Below are 20,480 nucleotides of genomic sequence, written 5' to 3' on the forward strand. Positions count from 1 at the left end.
GAGTTTGATCAAAATTCACAAATGTGAGGTTTCTCTTGCCCACATTATAGGGTATTTCACAGTCAAGCAACTTAAGTTGTCTTACTTGATTTATGCAGCCCCCTAAAGCTAGCAATAAATTCTCAAATAGATTGAAAGAAAATCTAGCAAATTCATTGGTTCGAGAAACTCTTATTACTTTTCAAAAAGTGCGGACTCTGAAGGGCATTTACGACATCGGCTAGCCTGATGAGGGTGTTTACTTTTTGCTAAATTCCATTTTACACACTTTGGCCACATCTCACCTACTTTGTTTTTGTCTCTTTGGGGTTGGGGTGGTGCAGGTGGTGCAGGAGTACGAGCGCGCTGTCATCTTCCGTTTGGGACGCCTGATGCAGGGTGGCGCCAAGGGGCCAGGTGAGTGGAGAGTATGCAAATTTGTGTGCCAGCTGACAGACATTTGTGTTAATTGCTGCACTTGCTCCGAATTAGCGAGCGTGTGTGCGACCCCCACTAATGTGCCTCCCTCGTTATATATAGTACACGTATATGTACTCGTATATCCACATGTGTGTGTGTGGGTGTGCGAGCTCGTTGGCTCGTTTGGAAAGTGCGGCAGTTAGCATCACATTTGTCACGCCGGCTCAGAGTGGGCCAACTTTGTGTGAAACTAATGCGCAACGCGGGCACCAGAGCAACGGCTCATGGATAAAGTTATTAATGCAATTTAAAGTTTGTCCTTTTGCAGCGACATAAACAGATATATTTGCATGTACTTGTATATTGTATGCTAACTCCGTAATCCATCTCTACAGGCATCTTCTTCATTCTGCCCTGCATCGATTCGTATGCACGTGTGGATTTGCGAACCCGCACCTATGATGTGCCACCACAGGAGGTAAGTTCGAGTCGGCGTTCGCGCTGGAACGCCGACCAAGCTCCTACATCGGCCACTCTGTATGTAATAGAAACATAAAACAAAAACTCTACTCTCGGTGTTGTTGTACTATAAACTGTAAACAAAGCAAATTTTACTTTTAACCCCACACCAAGCATTCCACACACGAGTTATTTACGACAATTTAAACGATTTTTGTCTAACCGAAGCTGAGTAAAGCAGAAACTAATTCAACTTTTAGCTTTTGCCACAACTTTATTCTTCGCTTTTCTTTTGTTAACAACTTCTGTTCCTATGTTAGCCCAACAGCAAACACATGCGCACATATAACAACGACACGCACAAAACACACGTACACAGAAAAGCTACACACACAATGCAACATTTCCAAATGTTACGCATACGCCCCGTCGTGCAAAATCATATTTGAGTAGGCTAAAACCTCAATAGAGTGCTTCAAATTTTAATAAGGGAATAAATAATAGCAAAATTAGGATTTATAAGCATTTCTGCTATAATATGAACCTATCATATTATTCGTTATATTTGTTTTTGTATTGAAGTAGCCATTATTTGGAAAAACCAAATACTATTCTTGGACTACCTTAAATTAGATGGATAGACAAATATTTGTGTTGCCCGATCAGTTGAGTTAACAACATATGAAATTGATCCTCTGAGATGGATAAATAAAGTCATTTTACAATAAACATTCCCCAGCTGGAGATATCCACATAGTATGTATATACATTTTTAGAATAAATATTTGATTGAATTGAACAGCAACCGAAGCTGTGATCTACTTGTATGTAGTAGCAATGGAGTCGTTAGAGCTCTAGTATGGGCAAAGCAGCCGTAACAGAAGTTGTTGCGAGTTGTTGTGTTGATTTTGCTGACAGCAAAACATACATCAATACACACTCACACACACACACACAGAGAGAGACATCCCCAGCACACATATTACGAGTATATACACATGCAATCCAACTGGAGCGTGAATTACGCATTTGCAACGATTTTCCTTTCGTCGCTCCCTTTCGGTTTTTGTGTTCTTGTCGTTGTTATAGTTGTTGTTGTTGTTGCGTGCGCGTAGCATGTCACAGAATTTACTTAACTTGCGTTGTGGCTTTTCATATTTGTTTGTATTTTTTTCCCTTCTCTTTTCTTTTTGGACTTGTGTTTCCTTGCGTAACTGTGTATCTTCCTGCAGCTCCACATAAACACACACACACACACACACTTTGACTATCTATCTATCTCTCTCTTTCTGTATACTATTCCTTACTACTCGTACTAAACGCTAGTCCAGCGTAATATCTTCCCATACATAGCACCACGAAATCCATCACAACAGCAACCGCCAAATCTTGTGGCCAACTTTTCTCTGTTTTTTTTTTCACTGTTCCGCTTATATTCTTTGCATTCAGTAGATGGCTTTATGCATATGTGTGTGGGTTGGCGCCCTTAAAAAAAACGAGTTTGAAACATTTATGCACCAAAACATTAATGGTAGCCCAGTTTAAGAGTCCCGAGCAAAAAGCAAGGGATTCAAATTAATTATAGAAATGGAAAACCACTTTTAGAAGTAACAAACATGACAATAGGACTCCCATAGCCCTTTTAATCTCATTGTTGCTAATACATCAAAAAAGTAAATCAAATTCAAATATTTACCCTCTTTGAAAAGAGGCCTGTATTAGATAGTTAAACGTAAGTCGGACTACTCGTTCAATAAAATTGGAAAATATTTATACCAGACGTGGCATGGTGGCGTATTCTGCAAAGAACTTGGCATTAAAAAAGACTGCCGGACCACAGTGTGTTCAAGGCAGCAATCCTAGATATCAAAGTAGCTGCCTTTATACTGCCAAGCCGCCGGGCATAGACATCAGAGAATTTGTATATACTCCCTAAACGTCATTTCATCGAATTCGATGTCCGAACTGTCATAAAACTCTCCACGAAATGGCAGCACAGTTCTCAGTTTACCTCATTTGGGTTCCAGGCCATAGGGATATTAAGGGAAATTATAAAGCGGACGAGCTGACAAGAAACGGTACCATAAACTCTCTTCACCCAGACAAAGGGAGAGTCGGTAAACTAATGGCCGTAAACTATCAGTTCGGAACCACTTTAAAGTTGTTGCAAATCAAATGTGGAACAACGAAACAGACTCCCACAAAGTCACATTTCTAACGTGGCCTATTCGCAAGAAGAAACCAGCTGAGCAGCTGGTATCAGAGTCATTACTAGGCACTGGCTAGTAGGCACCCATGCCGCCAGAACAAGGCCTTTATCATAGTCGTTCTGATCGTTCTGTAGTAGCTGTCGAGATGTGGAAGAGGAGGACAAGGCAGCGTTTTATAGGGACTAGCCCCCTTCCAAATCTATCGGCACTATACAAAAGGAAGCCGAGGGCCATTTTCAAATTCATCCAGATACCTGATCTGCCACCTAGATCAGACAACTAAACATGGGCAAATCAGAGAATAGTACAAATTAAGAACAAATATAAGATCTCCATCTCCTCGATTTTTATTTCTGCAATAAAGTATAACAGCACTACTTCGTTTAATGTGGGTCCTTGAATTAATTAATAGTTATGGTGTAAAAAACCATTAAATATGAACGCATATATATTCAATTGGATACCAATGAAGTGGTGCACAAATAAAAGTTTCATGCGGCCGTTAAAAAAACAGAGAAATCAAACAATTGTAAATGGACCAATCCAGCTTCCTGATGTTGCCGCAGCAACAATCAGGCACACAGCACACACACACGCATACGCATGCACACAGCCAGTCAATAGTTACACATTGTCACAATATTCCTCTCTCGTTGTTGTTACTGGTAGTGTGTTGTTGTTGTTATATTTTACTATGTATGGTACTTGATATTGTATTGAAGTTGTACAATGTTGCAGATTTTATTATTGCCATTGGTGTGCACTCAACCACATAACCACCGCAGCTACCACACACACATACACTCACTCACACAAACACAAGCTCGCGTCCCATTTGTGTCCTCTTTGGAATTTTTATGTTGTTGCTGCCTTGGAGCGTGCTTTGCATTTTGCACGCATCCAGAGCCGATGACCATTTGCGTCCTAACTTTATATTCCTCTCATTTAATGTTAATGCACACTCACACACATACATACACGTATAGACAAAGCTACAAAATTCACAAGTTCGCCCCAAAGCCAAAAGTCATCACAGCCCTTTGTGTGTGTGTATGTGTGTGTCTGTGCGGTCAATATTTCATTTAATCGTACACATATTTCATTTTCGCGTGGCAAAGTGCATATAAATGACCTACGAACGTTATAAACTAAAAATAAAACGCAGAGCAGAGTAAATTAAATAAAAATTCAATTGAAATGCATTAAGAAAAGAACAAATATATGTTCTTTTACTTATATAATGGAGGAGGCCCTCGCGGTCGTCATACAATCGCCGATATCACTACACACTTCCTTGCTGTGCCGTTACGTGGAGCGAAAACATGAAAAGGAAACTTTTCGCTTAGTCATTGTAGTTCTTCTTTATTTTTGCATATTCCTCGCGACTTCCGCCAACATATTCATTTCCATACACCCTTTGATTGTTTCCCCCACTTTTACTTCTTGTGTTTTGTGATTTCCATTTTTCAATTTTTCCCCATTTCTGTTTGTTGTGTGTGTTGTAAAACAAAAAAAAAAAACAAAAAAAAAACCTAAAAAAGAAACGCATGAAGGCCACTGCGGCAACGTCCAAAAAACCACACCCCGATCCGAGTTATGCTCGATATTGTTCTCGTTTAAAATGATGATGATGATGATGAAAATGACGATGTTGTTGCTCTTATGTTTTGTTTCTCACTACCGAATGCATTTAAAGTGCATATTAAATGTGTGTGTGTTTTTCAGTTCGCCATTTCTCTATGTTCTCTGTACGCCTTCTTACTTTCGTTTTTGATTTTTGGTGTCTTTACCTAACTTCAAGTTATTACAATTTGCATAGTTAAACTCTGATTGTCTTCACAATTAGTGTTGCGAAGCAGCGCAAGAATAAAAAAAGAGAAAAAACGAAAACAAGAAATTCATATCGACTGAAAATTCTCTGTGTTCAGCAGAGCATTGTATAAAACAAAAATTAAGAAGCAACAAATTGGTGGGCTGGGTCCTGGGGGCACAAAAAAGGCAAGCATTAAAGCTTTAAGCAATTTTACGCATTTGAAAGCACAGCAAATTGGCTATCAGAGAAATTTTTGTTCACTGAACACAGGGTGCAGCACTCAATACACACACACACACACAGACACACACACACACCCGAACCATACAAAAGACATTGCAATATACGCATACATACGTTCACCTGCGTACACCAACCTACATACATACATACTACCTATGTACCTTGTCTTGAGGTCTTGAGTAGCTTAAAAGTATGCAACCAAGAAATTAAGCTTAAAAGAAATAACAAAATATACAAAGGCAGCAAACAAACAAAAACTCATTGAAATTTTAAACTCCCCGCACACACACAATGCGTTCTTCAATAACCCACTCTGTCTCTTTCTAACTCTCTCTCTCTCTGTCTATCTATCTCTATTTCTTGCTCACATGCCCGCTCTAACTAACGCGTTCTATATCTTTCCAAATAAACCTAAACAGTCAATACATTTCGGACTATCTGTCTGTCTTTCCAACTCTGTCTCTCTATCTCTGTCTCTGTCGCTCTGTTTGTGTTACTCACTCTCTCTATATATAATACAAATATTTAAATTGATTTTGTTTTTTTGGAACTATGTAAGTTTTGTTTAGCAAAACCAATTGTTTTTCATATATAAACTGCCAATTCTGCCCGAAACCCTTCAAACAACAATAAAAAACAAAATTAATATTTAAATAAAAAAAGCAACACACGAAAAACCACTGCACTTATTTGATACCCCCACTCCCTCCTTCGATTAAGCGTTCGATAATTTTTGAGAGCATGCTAAATATATATTTCCATAAATGTCTATTCTAAAAAGCTTTCTAACTGTCTTAAAAAAAACTCAAAAACAAATACAAATTTCTTTATATACAAAAATATTGTTGGTTTAATTTAAGATATATTGACAAAAGAAAACAAAACAAAACCAATTTATGAGAACAAGGAACAAATATTAATATGACAAACACACACACACACCCATCAGAAGACATTGTTTTCACTTTTATTTTGATTAAAAGAGCAGCGGCCCACACACACACTCACACACATAAATACGTACACGTACATACACATACATAGATACAATACATAGAAGCGCACCCAACCACAAACAGTTTTTAGTTTGGACCACTGCCTCATGAAAACCCCCCCCCCCCCCCAAAAAAAAAAAAACAAACAAAAACAAAAAAGAAGAGAATATACAACAACCATTATATACGTATATGTACTACAATCTAAATAACCGTTACCTTTGATTTGTTTGAGCACAAGCGAAGGACGTTAAACGTACGCACCCCAACAAGCAATGAACAAAAAGCAAATTATCAACCATATACGTCTGTATAGTATGTATGCCAGTGTTACAACAACACTGCCTATATACATACACGCCTATATGCATGAATGCCAAGAGAAAAATATATATCAAGCAAGCAACCCATGTCGAGTTCATCTATGTGTGTTTTGCGTGGTTTAGGCTGTTGAAAATGGGTACAGAAAATATATATACATATCTAAAAATATATATTTTATGATCAAAAGAAATGCATTGAGCCATAAACTGAGCCAAGAAAGCAACTACTCTAAAGAACCGGCACGCATGAAGCAATCGCCAGAGCCATGCGGAGTGTATTAGTTCGTAATCGTTCACCGTTAGCTAGAGCAACCATCCCAGCATACCATACTACGTAGTGACCTACAACTAACAATTAGCTACAAATCAAAATATTAGAATGTACTTGCATTTTGTAATTCGCATTTCGCAGCCCTAGTGGCCAGTCAGAGCATCCACCTGCAATGCAATGCAAGATAGAAAGATTGACCCACACACTCTCACTCTGCTCTCTCATAATCCTGTATTGGGAATGTCAAGCATTAACGTAGTACCAACAAATACTATATGCTATACATATATATCTAGCATATATATCTGAATAAAGGTATTTTCAGTTAAGATATGATTTTTCATTTGAAAAAAAAAAAACCGGCAATCAAAAAATAAAAAATAAGCAAGCTGTGCAAATTGTAATAAACAAATATTTATAAACTCATTAGTTTAGCTGTTACAGTGTATAAAGCCTATGACGTATGAACATATCTGATTTCATTTCAATGACATATTTTCTGTATACCCTTTAATTTTGCATCAATCCGTTCTGTTGACTACTTCCCATTTATTTCTCAGTACATCCATCCACACACTTCTTAGCTATCTAACCCACACCCAACCAAGTTGTCATCCGATTTCCGCCCAAAATTCAATTAGAGGACCAACTAGACAGCAGACACTTTCTGATAAAGCCCTGGGTTCTAAAGCCGCTTAGTCTCCATAATTGTGAGTGTGCCTCTCAAAGCAATTAAACGCCTTAGCGACCCAGCCACAACTAAACACTAACAAAGCAAGCATACGCACCGTTGTACGAGCAGCAAGACAGAACTTAAGCTTACGTTTATGCTAATGCGCCAAATTATTTTTCCCGACACTTAGACAAGTGAAATGGCAAAACGCTTGGAAAAAAGTTGTCTAGACTGGTCTGTAAATGTCCCGCTGTGGCAAAACAAAAAGTTCAATTCCGTTCTTTGTTGCAACTAATACTAGATTGCCCGTGGACCGTTGGCAAAAGTTGGATGCTAATGCCTCGTTCAGACTATGAAAAAGTTCTTGAGAATCGTTTTCGGTACTGCAAATGGGACGAAATGCAGAATATAGTATGTTAAATATTTTGAAAAAGTTTTTTTTTCAGTAATGAAACATTTTGCAGGAGACTTAAGCGCAAATACACTGATTGGATTATTTATTAGTATTAGTCCAAATGTGTAAACGCAAAAAAAAATTGTTATTCAATAACGCGCGACTACCTTAAAGACATTTATTAGAAATTTGTTTAAGAAATGAATTCTTATGAAATACAAATAATAGTCCTTTAGCAGTTGCTATCCGAAACATGTAAGATCTGTGGTGAATATTTTTCTTTTATTTTCTAACAGAAAACTCTAATATAATACAACTTTTATATGACTAGTATAGTAATTTCTATATTTCACAAAATCTAAAGCGACTTCAATTTTTGGTAAGAAAAAATGCTTCTGATTTAAAAGGAAACACACGCTGAGTAGTACATATAATTAATATATAATAGTAATGAATATAAATAGCCGGGGTAAGGTCCATATAAAATTTGCAAAATAAAAATATCAATAAATATTGGTATTCAAATGTATTGCTGTTATAGTTTTTGAGAAATTACACATATTTAATATTTAAGTTAAGACGAAAAGTATAACTACTTATAAAGCCAGGAATATGCATTATAATGGAATCGATGTCTATATATAGTAAATTTTGCATTGTTATTGGTGATAAATCAGTTTTAAATCTACACAATAATCGAAAATAAATTTCATAGTCTGAACAGGACGTAAGCGTTTGCGTTGAAGAATACAAATGATAAAGAAGGCATTATTTATTTATAAATATTTAATTAATATTTTTTCTGTTGTGCTGGCATCTCTACGTAAGTAAGTAAGCTAGAACACACTCCAAGAATATTCAAATATGTAATCACCTTTCTGCATTTGTAAACTAAAGTGAATTTATCATAACATTTCTATCTTGCATATAATAAACTTTAACCAATTCATTCCTAGTTAAGCGTATTTTAATTTGTCCTCCAATCTTTATCAACACAAATGCCTTTTACTTTGCGCCTATTTAGCATTTATTTTGAACAATATATAATTTCTGCAATATCTGTACAATACGATGTATTTTATACACTGTAACTTCAAAACTTTTGGGTTTGCTCCACGTATCGCTATAGCGTAGTTGGTCGCAGGAATCAACCAGAGAATGTCCCAAGTGTATAACATAAATCAAGCTTCAAAAGCGTATAACAATGCAAATGAAAGAACATCCTCAGTGAATTGCCTGGGGCCAGAAATCAAAGTAGTGCAAACAGTCGCCTTTGCGTTCTTCAACTAGTAGTTCTCTCTAACTATTTCCGCCCACACACGCACGCACTCGCAAGGGGCAATATGCAAAAACAGTGCACAGCGACTTGGAAGAGTCTAATGCGCGACACACACACCCGCAAGCATACATTTACGTATGTATATATACTTGTATATAGTATAGTTAGACTACAGATACAATAATCAAAATGAGACCAACAACGCACAGAGGACGACACAAAGTGGCTGGCAGTTGCCATTGCCTATATACTTGTAGTGCTGAGTCGCCATATCTTTCATTGTCTTTGTCCTCACATTGTTGTGTGTCTTCGTCTGCGCCCGTCTTTGTCTAACTTAAAACTTTGCACTTAGCACTTAATTGTAATAAAGCAAAGCAAAGCAAAGCAAAGCAAATGCAACGCAAACCCCATACACTATACGTTCAAGTCAAGTGCAATTCGCATTATGGCAATCTCTAAGCAAAAAGTGCACAGCACCAGCAGCTGCAAAAGTAGCTGCAGCGAAACAACCTCAAATATTTGCATATGCATGTAGATACAAACTGAACAATATATATGTACAAACTCGTGCATATAATATGTGGTCGTCTATCACAACTAGTGTATCCACAACTAGCAAGCATAACAAGCGTAATAAAAATAACCGCTAAACAAAAACAGCCATAAGAAATATATACAATAAAAATATATATGTGTATAAAAGGAAAAACAATAGAGCAAAAATCCAACCACTGCATATTGTAGGTTCTGACAAAGGATAGCGTCACGGTTTCGGTGGATGCAGTGGTTTACTATCGCGTATCAAATGCAACGGTCTCTATAGCGAACGTGGAGAATGCTCACCATTCGACCAGACTACTGGCACAGACTACTCTACGAAACACAATGGGAACTCGGCATTTGCATGAGATACTCAGCGAGCGTATGACGATTTCCGGCACAATGCAGGTGAGTCCTAAACGTCAGCCTCCCCCATCATGAGGACGATAGATCTGTGTGTGGCCAGGCGGGCAGAGGGCAAGCAGAGGGCAGGCCTGCTTGCCAACCAGCCACTGAGGCACGAACCTGGATACCATACCCGTCGTAATTCATTTTAAAAAATCTAAAAGATACGACGAAGCAGCAGCTACTTCCTGACAGACAACTGACATCTAAGCCGCTCAGCCCGCACCATTCGGCTCAGTTCAGCTGTATAGCATGTCTATAATTATGCCAAGCCCCCTTACTATAATGCTGGGCTCTGCACAAGTTGTGTAAAAGTTTAAATTAGGCTCGCGTAGATGTGGCATAAATTTGACTGCTGCTAAATATTAATGGCACATTTGGCGCTGCAACATACAACTTGGCCAGCAAGCCAACGAACAGTTGCAGCTGCCACACTCTCCCAGCCAGCCCTGCTTGGCACGTTGGGCCATGCCGAGCATCCAAACGCATGAAAAGCGATTTTTCATTGCTGCAAATTGAAAAGCCAACTGGGAGCATATCTTGGCGTGCAACTTAACAGCACGGCCCAAATGGCAGGGGCTGCCACAGCATTGCCAACTTAACCCATATTCCATATACCTTATACCATATTCCAGCTGTATGAGCTTACAAATGGGCTTACAGTGGAGTTCACTTGATTGGGAACGGCAATTTCAATACAATTAATTTAATTTTGATATCCTCATAGAGTATCCAAAGTGCTGTTCTTGGACAACACGAAAATAGAAAATAATTGGAATAAATGGAAATAGGAGAGAATGCAATGGATGTCGCTAAACAAAATAATACCTCGCGAGCTAGCTGATACATCGATAATGAAATTGAAAAAGTCCGTCACAAATTTCATTAGCACGTATCTGTATAAATTTAATAAGCATTAAGTGCAATTTAGTCAATAGTATGTAATATCATTATAATTTGAAATTACTATATAAAGCCTAGTTATTTCACATAAAATATATTTATTTTCTTTATTATTTTTTACTCTTTTCCATTAATGTTTGAAAAGAGCGTAGAGAAGACCAGGCGACGATAATTGAACCATCAAAAAATGCAGTATTCCATTTATATAGATTAAACAGATGGACTAATATATTTTTAGCAATACACTAAGAATGTTTTCGTAGTGAAAGTTTTAGACGATAATGCCAAAAAGTAGATTCTTAATGCAACATCTTGTTTGTTCCCATGTACGTGAACACCACTGTAGTATTTATGCTGGCTCCCTTATGTGTATACCCATATGCACAAACATTTCACGTATTTATGTTCCTATGCAATATATACTATGTGTTATATGAAAAATAGTTCAAAATCAGCCCAGGCCCGACTGCTGCCTACGTCAAACATATGTAGTAGAAAGCCTCGGGCTGCGTTCTCGTTGCGTCGCTCGCAATTCTTCTTCGTTGTCTCCCCCTCATGCTGCTCCCGCCCACTCCGCCACGCCCCCAACAATACGGGGACTCGCCGTGCACGAAATTTGTGCGCAGTGATGCAGTGCCAAGCATTTTTTCGACTTTTTATTTCAAGGATGCATCAAAGCGTCTGGCAACAACAAACAACAAAAACTGTTTGAACAAAAACTAATGTGTTTTTACTGCTATTTCTTACACACACACACACACCCACTCATATACACATACTACATACACACATACTTCTTTCCCAACACACCTGGGCGCCGCATCGTCGTTTTTATGTATGGAAAAAAATTCATAAACAGGTTCAACTCGACGAAGCCACAGATGCCTGGGGCATCAAAGTTGAACGTGTTGAAATGTAAGTAGCGAAACTTTTTACCTCCACTCACACATACAAATACACATACAAATACGAATACACATACATATACACAACCAAACACGCCAGTTCACAGACACTGACTAGCACAAGCTCACACATACTGGCACAACAAAAATTCTATGTCAAAAGGTGTGTGCTTAGCTGTATGGCCGACCTATTATAGTCGCCATTTTGTTAGAGCCACATCGTGGGTGAGTTTTACTTCTTTCGTTACTTGTTACTGGCATTGTGTGCCACACAGCTTCTGATTTTGTTGTACATGTACATATATACATACATACATACACATAACATATTATTAGCCGCACAGGGGCAAGTGTCTGAAAGTGTGACAGCATGTCAAATACACGGCCAACAATATGACGGCGACCGGGAGCAGCAACAGTGACAGCAAGAGCAACAATAACAATAACAACAACGATAACAACACCATCTACAGTTACTAACTTGACGCAAGTTGGTTGTTTTTGTAGTTTAGTTGCTGTTTAGTTTGTGGCTGCGGCTGCCGCTGCCGCTGCCGCTGTTGTTATTGTCGCAACTGCTGCTCTTAGCACTTTTTGCGGTCTCTATGATAATTGCAACATGTTATGACAGTTCTACTGGAATATAAATGATAAATGCGTGTATTGTGACAACACAAAAATGCTTAACAGCTTGTTTTTTCTCGCTCTCAGCACATAGAAGGCAGTCGTTCAATGCATGTATACATTCACATTAAATAGATGCCGAATTGGGGAAAAACTTGCAATCCAAATTGACTAAATACTTGTATTAAAAGTCCTCTTACTGCCACATTTGAATAATGAAATCATATTTCAAGCTGTTACTCTGACACATGATCATAAATCAAGAAAATCGTGTGCTTACAAAAATGCGTCAGCCCCATCATCATCGTCAGGCCATTAGCCATTAGCCTCGGCCATCAGTGTCCGCTTTATTTGGAGGCTTCTATTGAATAAGTTGTGTTTTATGTATGCAAAGTAAGAATTGTAAAAAGATATGGCGAACTGTATAATTTGTCGTTAATGTGCAATAAAAATGCTTAGAAAAAGTGTCACTTAAATATGATCTTCAAATGGACTTAATGGCCAGTCCCAATTCCTGCGCGAAACAGTTTAAATAAAAAATGTATATTAATGATTTTAAACAAGTTTGAAAGCAAATTGCGGATTAGTCCTTTATCAGCTAACCAAGAAATTGTTCGTAGTTCCTCGTTCCGAAATAGCAGTTACTTCTTCTTCTTGCTTCTTTTTCGTGGAATGTGATCTTAACTTAACGCGGACGCAAGGTTTTGCTCTCTTAATTCTTGCTCCTCCTGCACTTATTTCAATTCCACAACTTGACTTCAGCACTTTGGAGTAAATGATGTCCTATTCATATCACATTTCTTCATCTTAGCTTGTAAATGTCCTTTCTATTTCGAGTTTCGAAGTTTGATGTGAATACAAGCCAAATGCAAAACGTGTATACATTGTATCGCTCTTAATTGGGAATCAACATCGCATCTATAAAAGTTGCAATAATTCCTTGAATTGAAGTTTGTGGAAAGGCTCCTCAACTGAAAATTTAAATTGAAGCTAGAATTTGAGGGATTGTATATAGTCTTGTATACAGTGGATAGATTAAAATAAATGGCTAATCCCATTTCATCCTGAAACTTTAAACTAACAGCAAGGACGTGCGTCTGCCCGTGCAACTGCAACGCGCCATGGCAGCCGAGGCGGAGGCCGCACGAGAGGCACGCGCCAAAGTAATTGCCGCCGAAGGCGAGCAAAAGGCGTCGCGTGCACTGCGCGAGGCATCCGAGGTGATTGGCGATTCGCCAGCAGCGCTGCAACTGCGCTATTTGCAGGTGAGCAGTGAAATCCTTTGATGGATTTGGGTATCGTTTCCTTAAACGCATTTTCCCTTTGTATCTTGCCAGACACTCAATACCATATCCGCGGAGAAGAACTCAACCATTGTGTTCCCGTTGCCCATCGACTTGATTACATATTTTCTGAAGACCTCGGAGGCGACGACACAACAGAATGCGGCAGCGGCGCGTGCAGCCCTCAACAACGCGCAGCAGCAGCAGCAACAGCAGCAACAACAACCACAGCAACAGCTAATGCAGCAGCAACCGGTGATGCAGCAGCAGCAACTGCAACAGACGCCGCCGCCGCAGCAAATGCAGCAGCAACAATACCAACAAGCCCAACAAGTCACATCTGCCATGTAAATGGCTCAGATATGGGAATTGGCTCTCGCCCGAAGCTAGGAGCGCGAATGAAATCGTCATTCTGGCGCTTTGCACTTTGTGTGTAACCGACCGAATAAATAATGATAATGTATAATATTTGCCTCGTTCGGGTGCTCTTAGACATAGATTCACATAGATTATCATATACACGTACATAAAATATGTCAGCTCTCTTGTAATTCCACCTAAAAGTGTCCCACAGTCGGATAGATCGACTAAAAATGTAGGCTAGTATTTGGTATCCCCATTGAGATCAGGGCGAGCCAGGAAATAGGGCCGAATCGATACAGGAACGCCAACGAAACCCCTTTACTTAAATTCGAACGCGAAATACCCCTGAGCCTACAGTATTGTTAACCGACTCGACAACTCCAATTGCTCGTCCCATATAGTAGCTCTAACTAGCATTTTTTCATAAAAAAGTACATTAATTAAAAGTCAATAGTATCATCAAAAGACTAGAGAGTTCAAATCGTCCGAGCCGTGTTCTCTAGTTGAATTTAATTCCTACGTGCATTTTATGGAATTTTTTCCCCTGGATCGATTTTGTAGGTGCTTGTTCAAGTAAACTAGAGGATGCTCCTGGAATGAATGGAGATTTGTGGCGTTTAAAATACTTTCGATTCTTAGCGTATAAAGGTCAGGCCATACTCAGCGTGAACAGTAGCATAAAATTTGATAATTGCCATAGCTTAATGAAATATTTGAAACGCACACGAAAATTCTAAAACCAACCAGTTTTGAAAATATTAAAATTTATTACTCCTTGTACTCTTATATGCACTTGTATATATCTATAAATATACCTTGTATCCTTTCGGATAGGTTATGGGGAAGGTGTCGCAATGTGTTTAACAGACAGGAGGGGTGAACAAATGATTTCGGATTAAGACACAGCTACTTATCTGTCCGTCCGCATGAACATCGCGAGCTTTTGAATCATAAAGCTATTTTGTACAACTGCCACGGGATCGAAAACAAAAATTAAATATGCATAGTATGTATAGAAAATGAGGTATTTCTATATTTTGTCTGCAGCTGCCCTAGGAATGGTTGGTCAGTTGGAGGATTGTGGGAGAGGGGCCTGGTACAGGGTATACAAGAGTCGGACTCGCGCGACTTTCATGTTATACTCGCTTTACTTTTACTTAATTGTAATACATTTTGAGATATTCAAAAATGGTTGGTTTGGTTTTGTATTTTCACAGTATGCAGGGTTTCAAATAATTAAAATAGCAATCTGATAATAACTCGTATTATAATAAGTATCTATTCAACTTTGAAGAAGCGAGATTAAACACATCTACCCACGGCCATTCTATTATTCCACGATTATTCCTCATTCTATTATTATTGCTTAAAAACATAATTAGGGCCTTTGGGTGAAATGGTGTAAATTCTATTGAAATGATATTTAATGTAATATAGTGAAATGCCGTTAGTTCTGCATGTTGATTGATTACTATTGATTATAAAGTACAACACCAATGTTGCTCCTTTGCAATGTTTTTATTCATAAACGATCAAAATATAAATCATATAAATATGTACCATATAACATGCATATAACCATGTATTCTTGAGGAAGCCAGGCCATGTTGAGCAATTATGTAGCTTTCAACTGGTGCCTTAATAGCAATCTACCGGGGAGTCGGATGTAGACAACAAGGAATTATTAACTATTACAACGTTTATACAATAAATATAAAAAGTACGAATTTATTGTACATACAATAAACAATAAATGTCAAATCGGAACTGTTTTACGTAAACTTCATGTTATATCTCATACACGTACATACCAAATTCAAGAACTTACAAATCAATTACATATAGTATATAGTATGTACTATCATCACAATAAGTGTAGTAGTTTTTCCATAATCGCAAAAGTCAGTTCGTTAAGTGCATTAGCCTCACTGGTGTTTACATTTTAGCGCACATTATAAATAATTATACCGAATTGTTGGGCATATTTCGAGTTCAGCTTTTCCTTTCTACCAATCGGAATGAAACTTTCGTTGATTTGCAGATCCTTCTTTTTGAAAATATTTAATACACTTTCGACGAATTCGAAACATGCCTGTGTACGCAAGATTATGTTCAAGAGAATATAGCTGATAAGTTCATTTTTGCCTTTAAATAAATTATAAACGGATCGATTTCATTAATGTATTAACACAGAGAAACGTACAATAAAAATACAACTTTTTTGGTATCCAAAAAAGCAAAAAAAAAACACAGATCATTGAATTTCTTGGATTTCATTTCAGATTTTAAATATAAAATTGGTTTTATCGCTGATTAAATAACATTTTAAAATCGATATTTTGAATGTTGAAGAGATCCATATTTTTGAATGTTTTTTTAATGAGGATTGCATTGATTTAGGTTAGATAAGAAACTTGTTGCCATTTTGAAGACAACTTGTAATTCCTATATCAGAAAAGCTCTGGAGAACTCAGAAATTTGGCTTACCGATGTTCGCAGTCCTCCACTGAATGCATTTTTTTAAACTAGACATTAAAACATCCCAACCAAAATCCCTGAAGAGATACTTATTATGGATGTGTATAGTTTGGCGCTGCGGAACAACAACTCCTTGTCAATTAGCCTAATTAAGTGGCTTCATCGCTGCCTTCAAACCGTCTTAAGACTTTATTCCATTTCAAGTTATATTTCGATATTTTGTGTTTCCACAATTTGACAATGAGAATTTTTATAATATGATAAATGATCGGATGAATACAATGTGTAGAAATCGTCTTTCAATATGACGGAAATGCCTGATTCCATGGAATCAGGAATTTAGAATGTCCTTGAATTTCAACTAACTCGATCACACAGAAATTTGATAAGTGATAGTTATAATATTATGTTACAACATATTCTCGAATTTGAATCAAATCCGTCCACTTACTCTATATAAAAAAATTTATTGGTGTCTATATAAATGGCATTACTGTCACACTATGATTTTCGTGGGTAAACACAAGAAGGAATGTTAATCAAGCACTTGGCACTGCACCTGAAAAAATTCCGAGGCATAATATAGCAGAAGCGCAGAGAAGAGGAAGAACAAAGCTGTAGCTTGCGGCGTCGAACTGACTTTTAATTTCCTTACTACATACCTATTAATACTTACTAACTTTTCTTATGGTTATGCCTAACCCAGGAGCTCACCCAGACAGACAGGCTAGTTCGCCGACCCATGCTGATAACGAAAATATAGTGTTGAAGATGCATGCATATATGTATATGGTCAAGCGTATTATGTCCTATATCCTTCCGGCTAAGTTTCGTGTCGAACATATTTTAAGGAATTTATCGGATGAAGATTTCAATTTCAGGTACCACATGTTCCAAACCACTTAACATCTGGGATATACCACCACTTAACTGAAGACAAGTAGGAGTATTTAAATAAATCGAATGTTTCAACAGGACGGCGGTTTCTATAATCTGTCGCAAATCAGGCTACTAATTATAAAACATTAAGGCATCTGACGGCGGAAATGAAACAATTCGTTTAAAATGTTTATGTTTATTACACAATTTCCAGTTTATTGATTGATCTATCAGTTATGCAGTGTACTCCTAGCCGACTTAACCGAATATTTGTATTTTACATCAGCTAATTTCAGTTGTCATCCGTTATTATGAAAGTTTAATTCGTTTAATTTAATATTAATCATAGTTTGTCATGTCTATAATTATTTTATGACAGTGCTCATGTCCGAGCGTCCTCTTTCGGACGTTGCTTGGTTGTTGAACAATTCAAATTATGCCCCTCATCATTATGTGCTGCATACATACAATAAGTATATAGTAATGCCAAATTTTATATATACAAAACTTTATTCTCATTTATCAACTACGTTAAACAATTTTATCTCGCTTCAATATAACAATAGATTTCTCATAATCGATTTGTTGCTGTTTATGTTTAATGCAGTTTCGTACAATGATTACATGCAATGATTTTTTCGTCACTAGCTTAGGCTGGCTTTAATCTTGCATATTTTCAATGCTGTGGTATGTGAATAAGATGATGTTATGTCGTTCTTTAGAATTACAATGTATAGTATGTGTTTCTTCAATAGAAATGCTAAGCTTTGGTTTTATGCTACAAATGTGCACACAATGGCCAACATACTCGTAACTAAACGAAAGACTAATAGTATAACAAATAAATTAAATAAAACGCATATCCCATGCTCGTGATTTATTTCTGTTTTTGATACATAGAAGATGTTGTTTTAGCGGTTCTATGTATATACCTACGTAGACTAACGGTTAATATGTTTTAATGTTTGTTACAACATGTCTTCTGATATTTTGCATTTGAAACCCTTGTGGAATAGCAGTTTCTCGTTCTCTTCTTGATTCATATTGGGTCGTATAGTATCCTTGAGAGCCTGCACACAAATTTACTGCGCGATCTGGAGCAGAGGGTATGGAGGAACTGAAAGTGGGCCAGAATTACAAAGCGTGCGTACGTGTTCGATCAAAATGCCATCGATTTGACTTATGGAAAGGATATATGTTGATACATATAGTGTATATTTTTTTGAAATTATGCCAGTTATGTTTTTAACATAATTTTCGTTTAATGATTTCAAATTTGATTGTGCTTAACATTATACAAAACACTCTTATGATTTGGCATAAACTTAAAATTATTGTAATTTGTATTATTTTGGTTAAATTGCTAGAAATAAACTTTGTATTGTATTTTAAAAAATTTTTGTACAAAATGGTTACAAAGTTTTACAATAAATTTGATTTTTAGCCTCACCTACTGGCAGGAGCAGCAAAATGATTTCATCTAACTTTCCATCGTTTAGTAATAGTTTTCGAAAAATCAAAACAAAAACAAAAAACCAAATACATTTTGTGACTGGAAGAAGCCGACTTGTGAAACGTTTTTGGGGCGATTGTACGCACCTAAGTAAATGCCTTCATTGGAGCTGATTAGCAAAAATGTATACTCATTTTTGATTGAATTAAATAATACTTGGTTTAGTTTACATATTTATATTGCTGTTAATGTTGTTAGTAAGAAGTACAGTTCTAATTTTCAGCATTCATTGACAAGGAAAGTAGAAAGAGAGAGGGAGGGATTGTTTAACTTCAAGCACCGATCAAAGTTGCATAAGTTTTGGAGCTGCTTGGCTTTTAGTTGGAGTTGTAGCTGCAATCGAATTTGAGTTTAGCGCATAAAAATTCAATAGAGTTCTCAGTTGTCTTGCGATATTCTTTGTTTTTCTTTCCTGTTCTAGTAAGCTTAAAAAACTAGTTAAATACATACTTGCTATTTATTATAGTACATACAAGTAGGTATATAAATTATAAAATAGTTTTGCATGTAAAATATAAAATGCTATATTTCTATTGTTATATTTATCTTCATTTCGTTTTCGCTTGATTCCTGTACGCGTATGCATACATTCTTATAGCTTTATATATAGATCGGCACGGCACATCTCAATCACCAAACCTTCGTTATTCACTTTTCATTTCTTTATGTTTTTACTGTGATTGTGTTGTGGTGTTCGCCTGTTTAAAAAGTCTTACGAATTATAGTGAATATTCATATAAATGTGTGTATACATATAACGTATGTACTATATATATATATATATATATATTTATTATGTATGTGCGGGTGATGCAAGTGTATTTGCGGGCTTAGTCCTGCACCTCCCGATACGGCACTTCGGAAGTTACGGAAAACGACTCGAAGTAGTGATTCAAGAATTCGAACGTCGGCCGCTTTTCTGGAACTGCATCCCAACATTGCAGGAGCAGATGGTATATATTGTCAGGGAAAAAGTGATTTGTCGGCTTTGGCATGCGGAAACCGCGCTCAATGTTTTCGATCACCTCTCGACTGTGCATGCCCGGATAGGGCACTTGTCCGTACGTGAAGAGCTCCATCAGCAGTATACCATACGACCAGACGTCCGATTTGATGGAGAACTTGCCATATATGATGGCCTCCGGTGCAGTCCACTTGACGGGGAAGCGTGAGCCCTGCTTGGGACAGTACTCGTCGTCGGCAATGACGCGCGCCAAACCGAAATCACAAATCTTGGCCACGTTGTTTTCACCGATGAGCACATTGCGGGCTGCCAAATCGCGGTGTATTAGCTGCTTGGACTCTAGATATTCCATGCCGGAAGCCACTTGCGTGGCAATATAAATGAGATCCTCAAAGTGCAAGTAACGGCCGTCACCTTCGCGCAAGAAGTCGAGAAGGCTACCTTTGGACATATACTCCTGAACAATGTAGATGGGCTCCTCCTGCAAAAAGTTTATACAGATTAGTCATAATGTCGGTTAATAGACCTATATTGTGATTCAGAAAACAATAAGTATTAAAAACACCT

General features: G+C 37.4%; 2 protein-coding genes across 10 annotated transcripts in view; one reads left to right on the forward strand and one right to left on the reverse strand.

The window, feature by feature from the left end:
* Positions 1 to 20,480, forward strand: part of LOC115623022 (band 7 protein AGAP004871) — a 65,672-nt gene that overhangs the window by 33,111 nt on the left and 12,081 nt on the right. For 5 of the 7 annotated variants that reach the window (XM_030517198.1, XM_030517199.1, XM_030517201.1 and 2 more), the window contains 6 exons: positions 324 to 396; positions 795 to 877; positions 9,804 to 10,007; positions 11,767 to 11,822; positions 13,518 to 13,698; positions 13,771 to 16,296. In XM_030517198.1, the coding sequence (XP_030373058.1) occupies positions 324 to 396; positions 795 to 877; positions 9,804 to 10,007; positions 11,767 to 11,822; positions 13,518 to 13,698; positions 13,771 to 14,067 (894 nt within the window). In that variant the 3' untranslated portion in view covers positions 14,068 to 16,296. Of the gene's footprint in view, positions 1 to 323; positions 397 to 794; positions 878 to 9,803; positions 10,008 to 11,766; positions 12,975 to 13,517; positions 13,699 to 13,770; positions 16,297 to 20,480 lie in introns of those variants that run through there. The other 2 variants (XM_030517200.1, XM_030517202.1) reach the window with 2 other exon arrangements.
* The window catches only part of LOC115623021 (tyrosine-protein kinase Src64B), a 42,963-nt gene continuing 41,134 nt past the window's right edge, over positions 18,652 to 20,480 (reverse strand). For all 3 annotated transcript variants that reach the window (XM_030517195.1, XM_030517193.1, XM_030517194.1), the window contains one exon: positions 18,652 to 20,394. In XM_030517195.1, the coding sequence (XP_030373055.1) occupies positions 19,780 to 20,394 (615 nt within the window). In that variant the 3' untranslated portion in view covers positions 18,652 to 19,779. The remainder of the gene's footprint in view (positions 20,395 to 20,480) is intronic.

This window comes from Scaptodrosophila lebanonensis, unplaced genomic scaffold (genome assembly GCF_003285725.1).
Source record: "Scaptodrosophila lebanonensis strain 11010-0011.00,11010-0021.00 unplaced genomic scaffold, SlebRS2 tig00000043-arrow-pilon, whole genome shotgun sequence".
NCBI classification, from domain to species: Eukaryota; Metazoa; Arthropoda; class Insecta; order Diptera; family Drosophilidae; genus Scaptodrosophila; species Scaptodrosophila lebanonensis.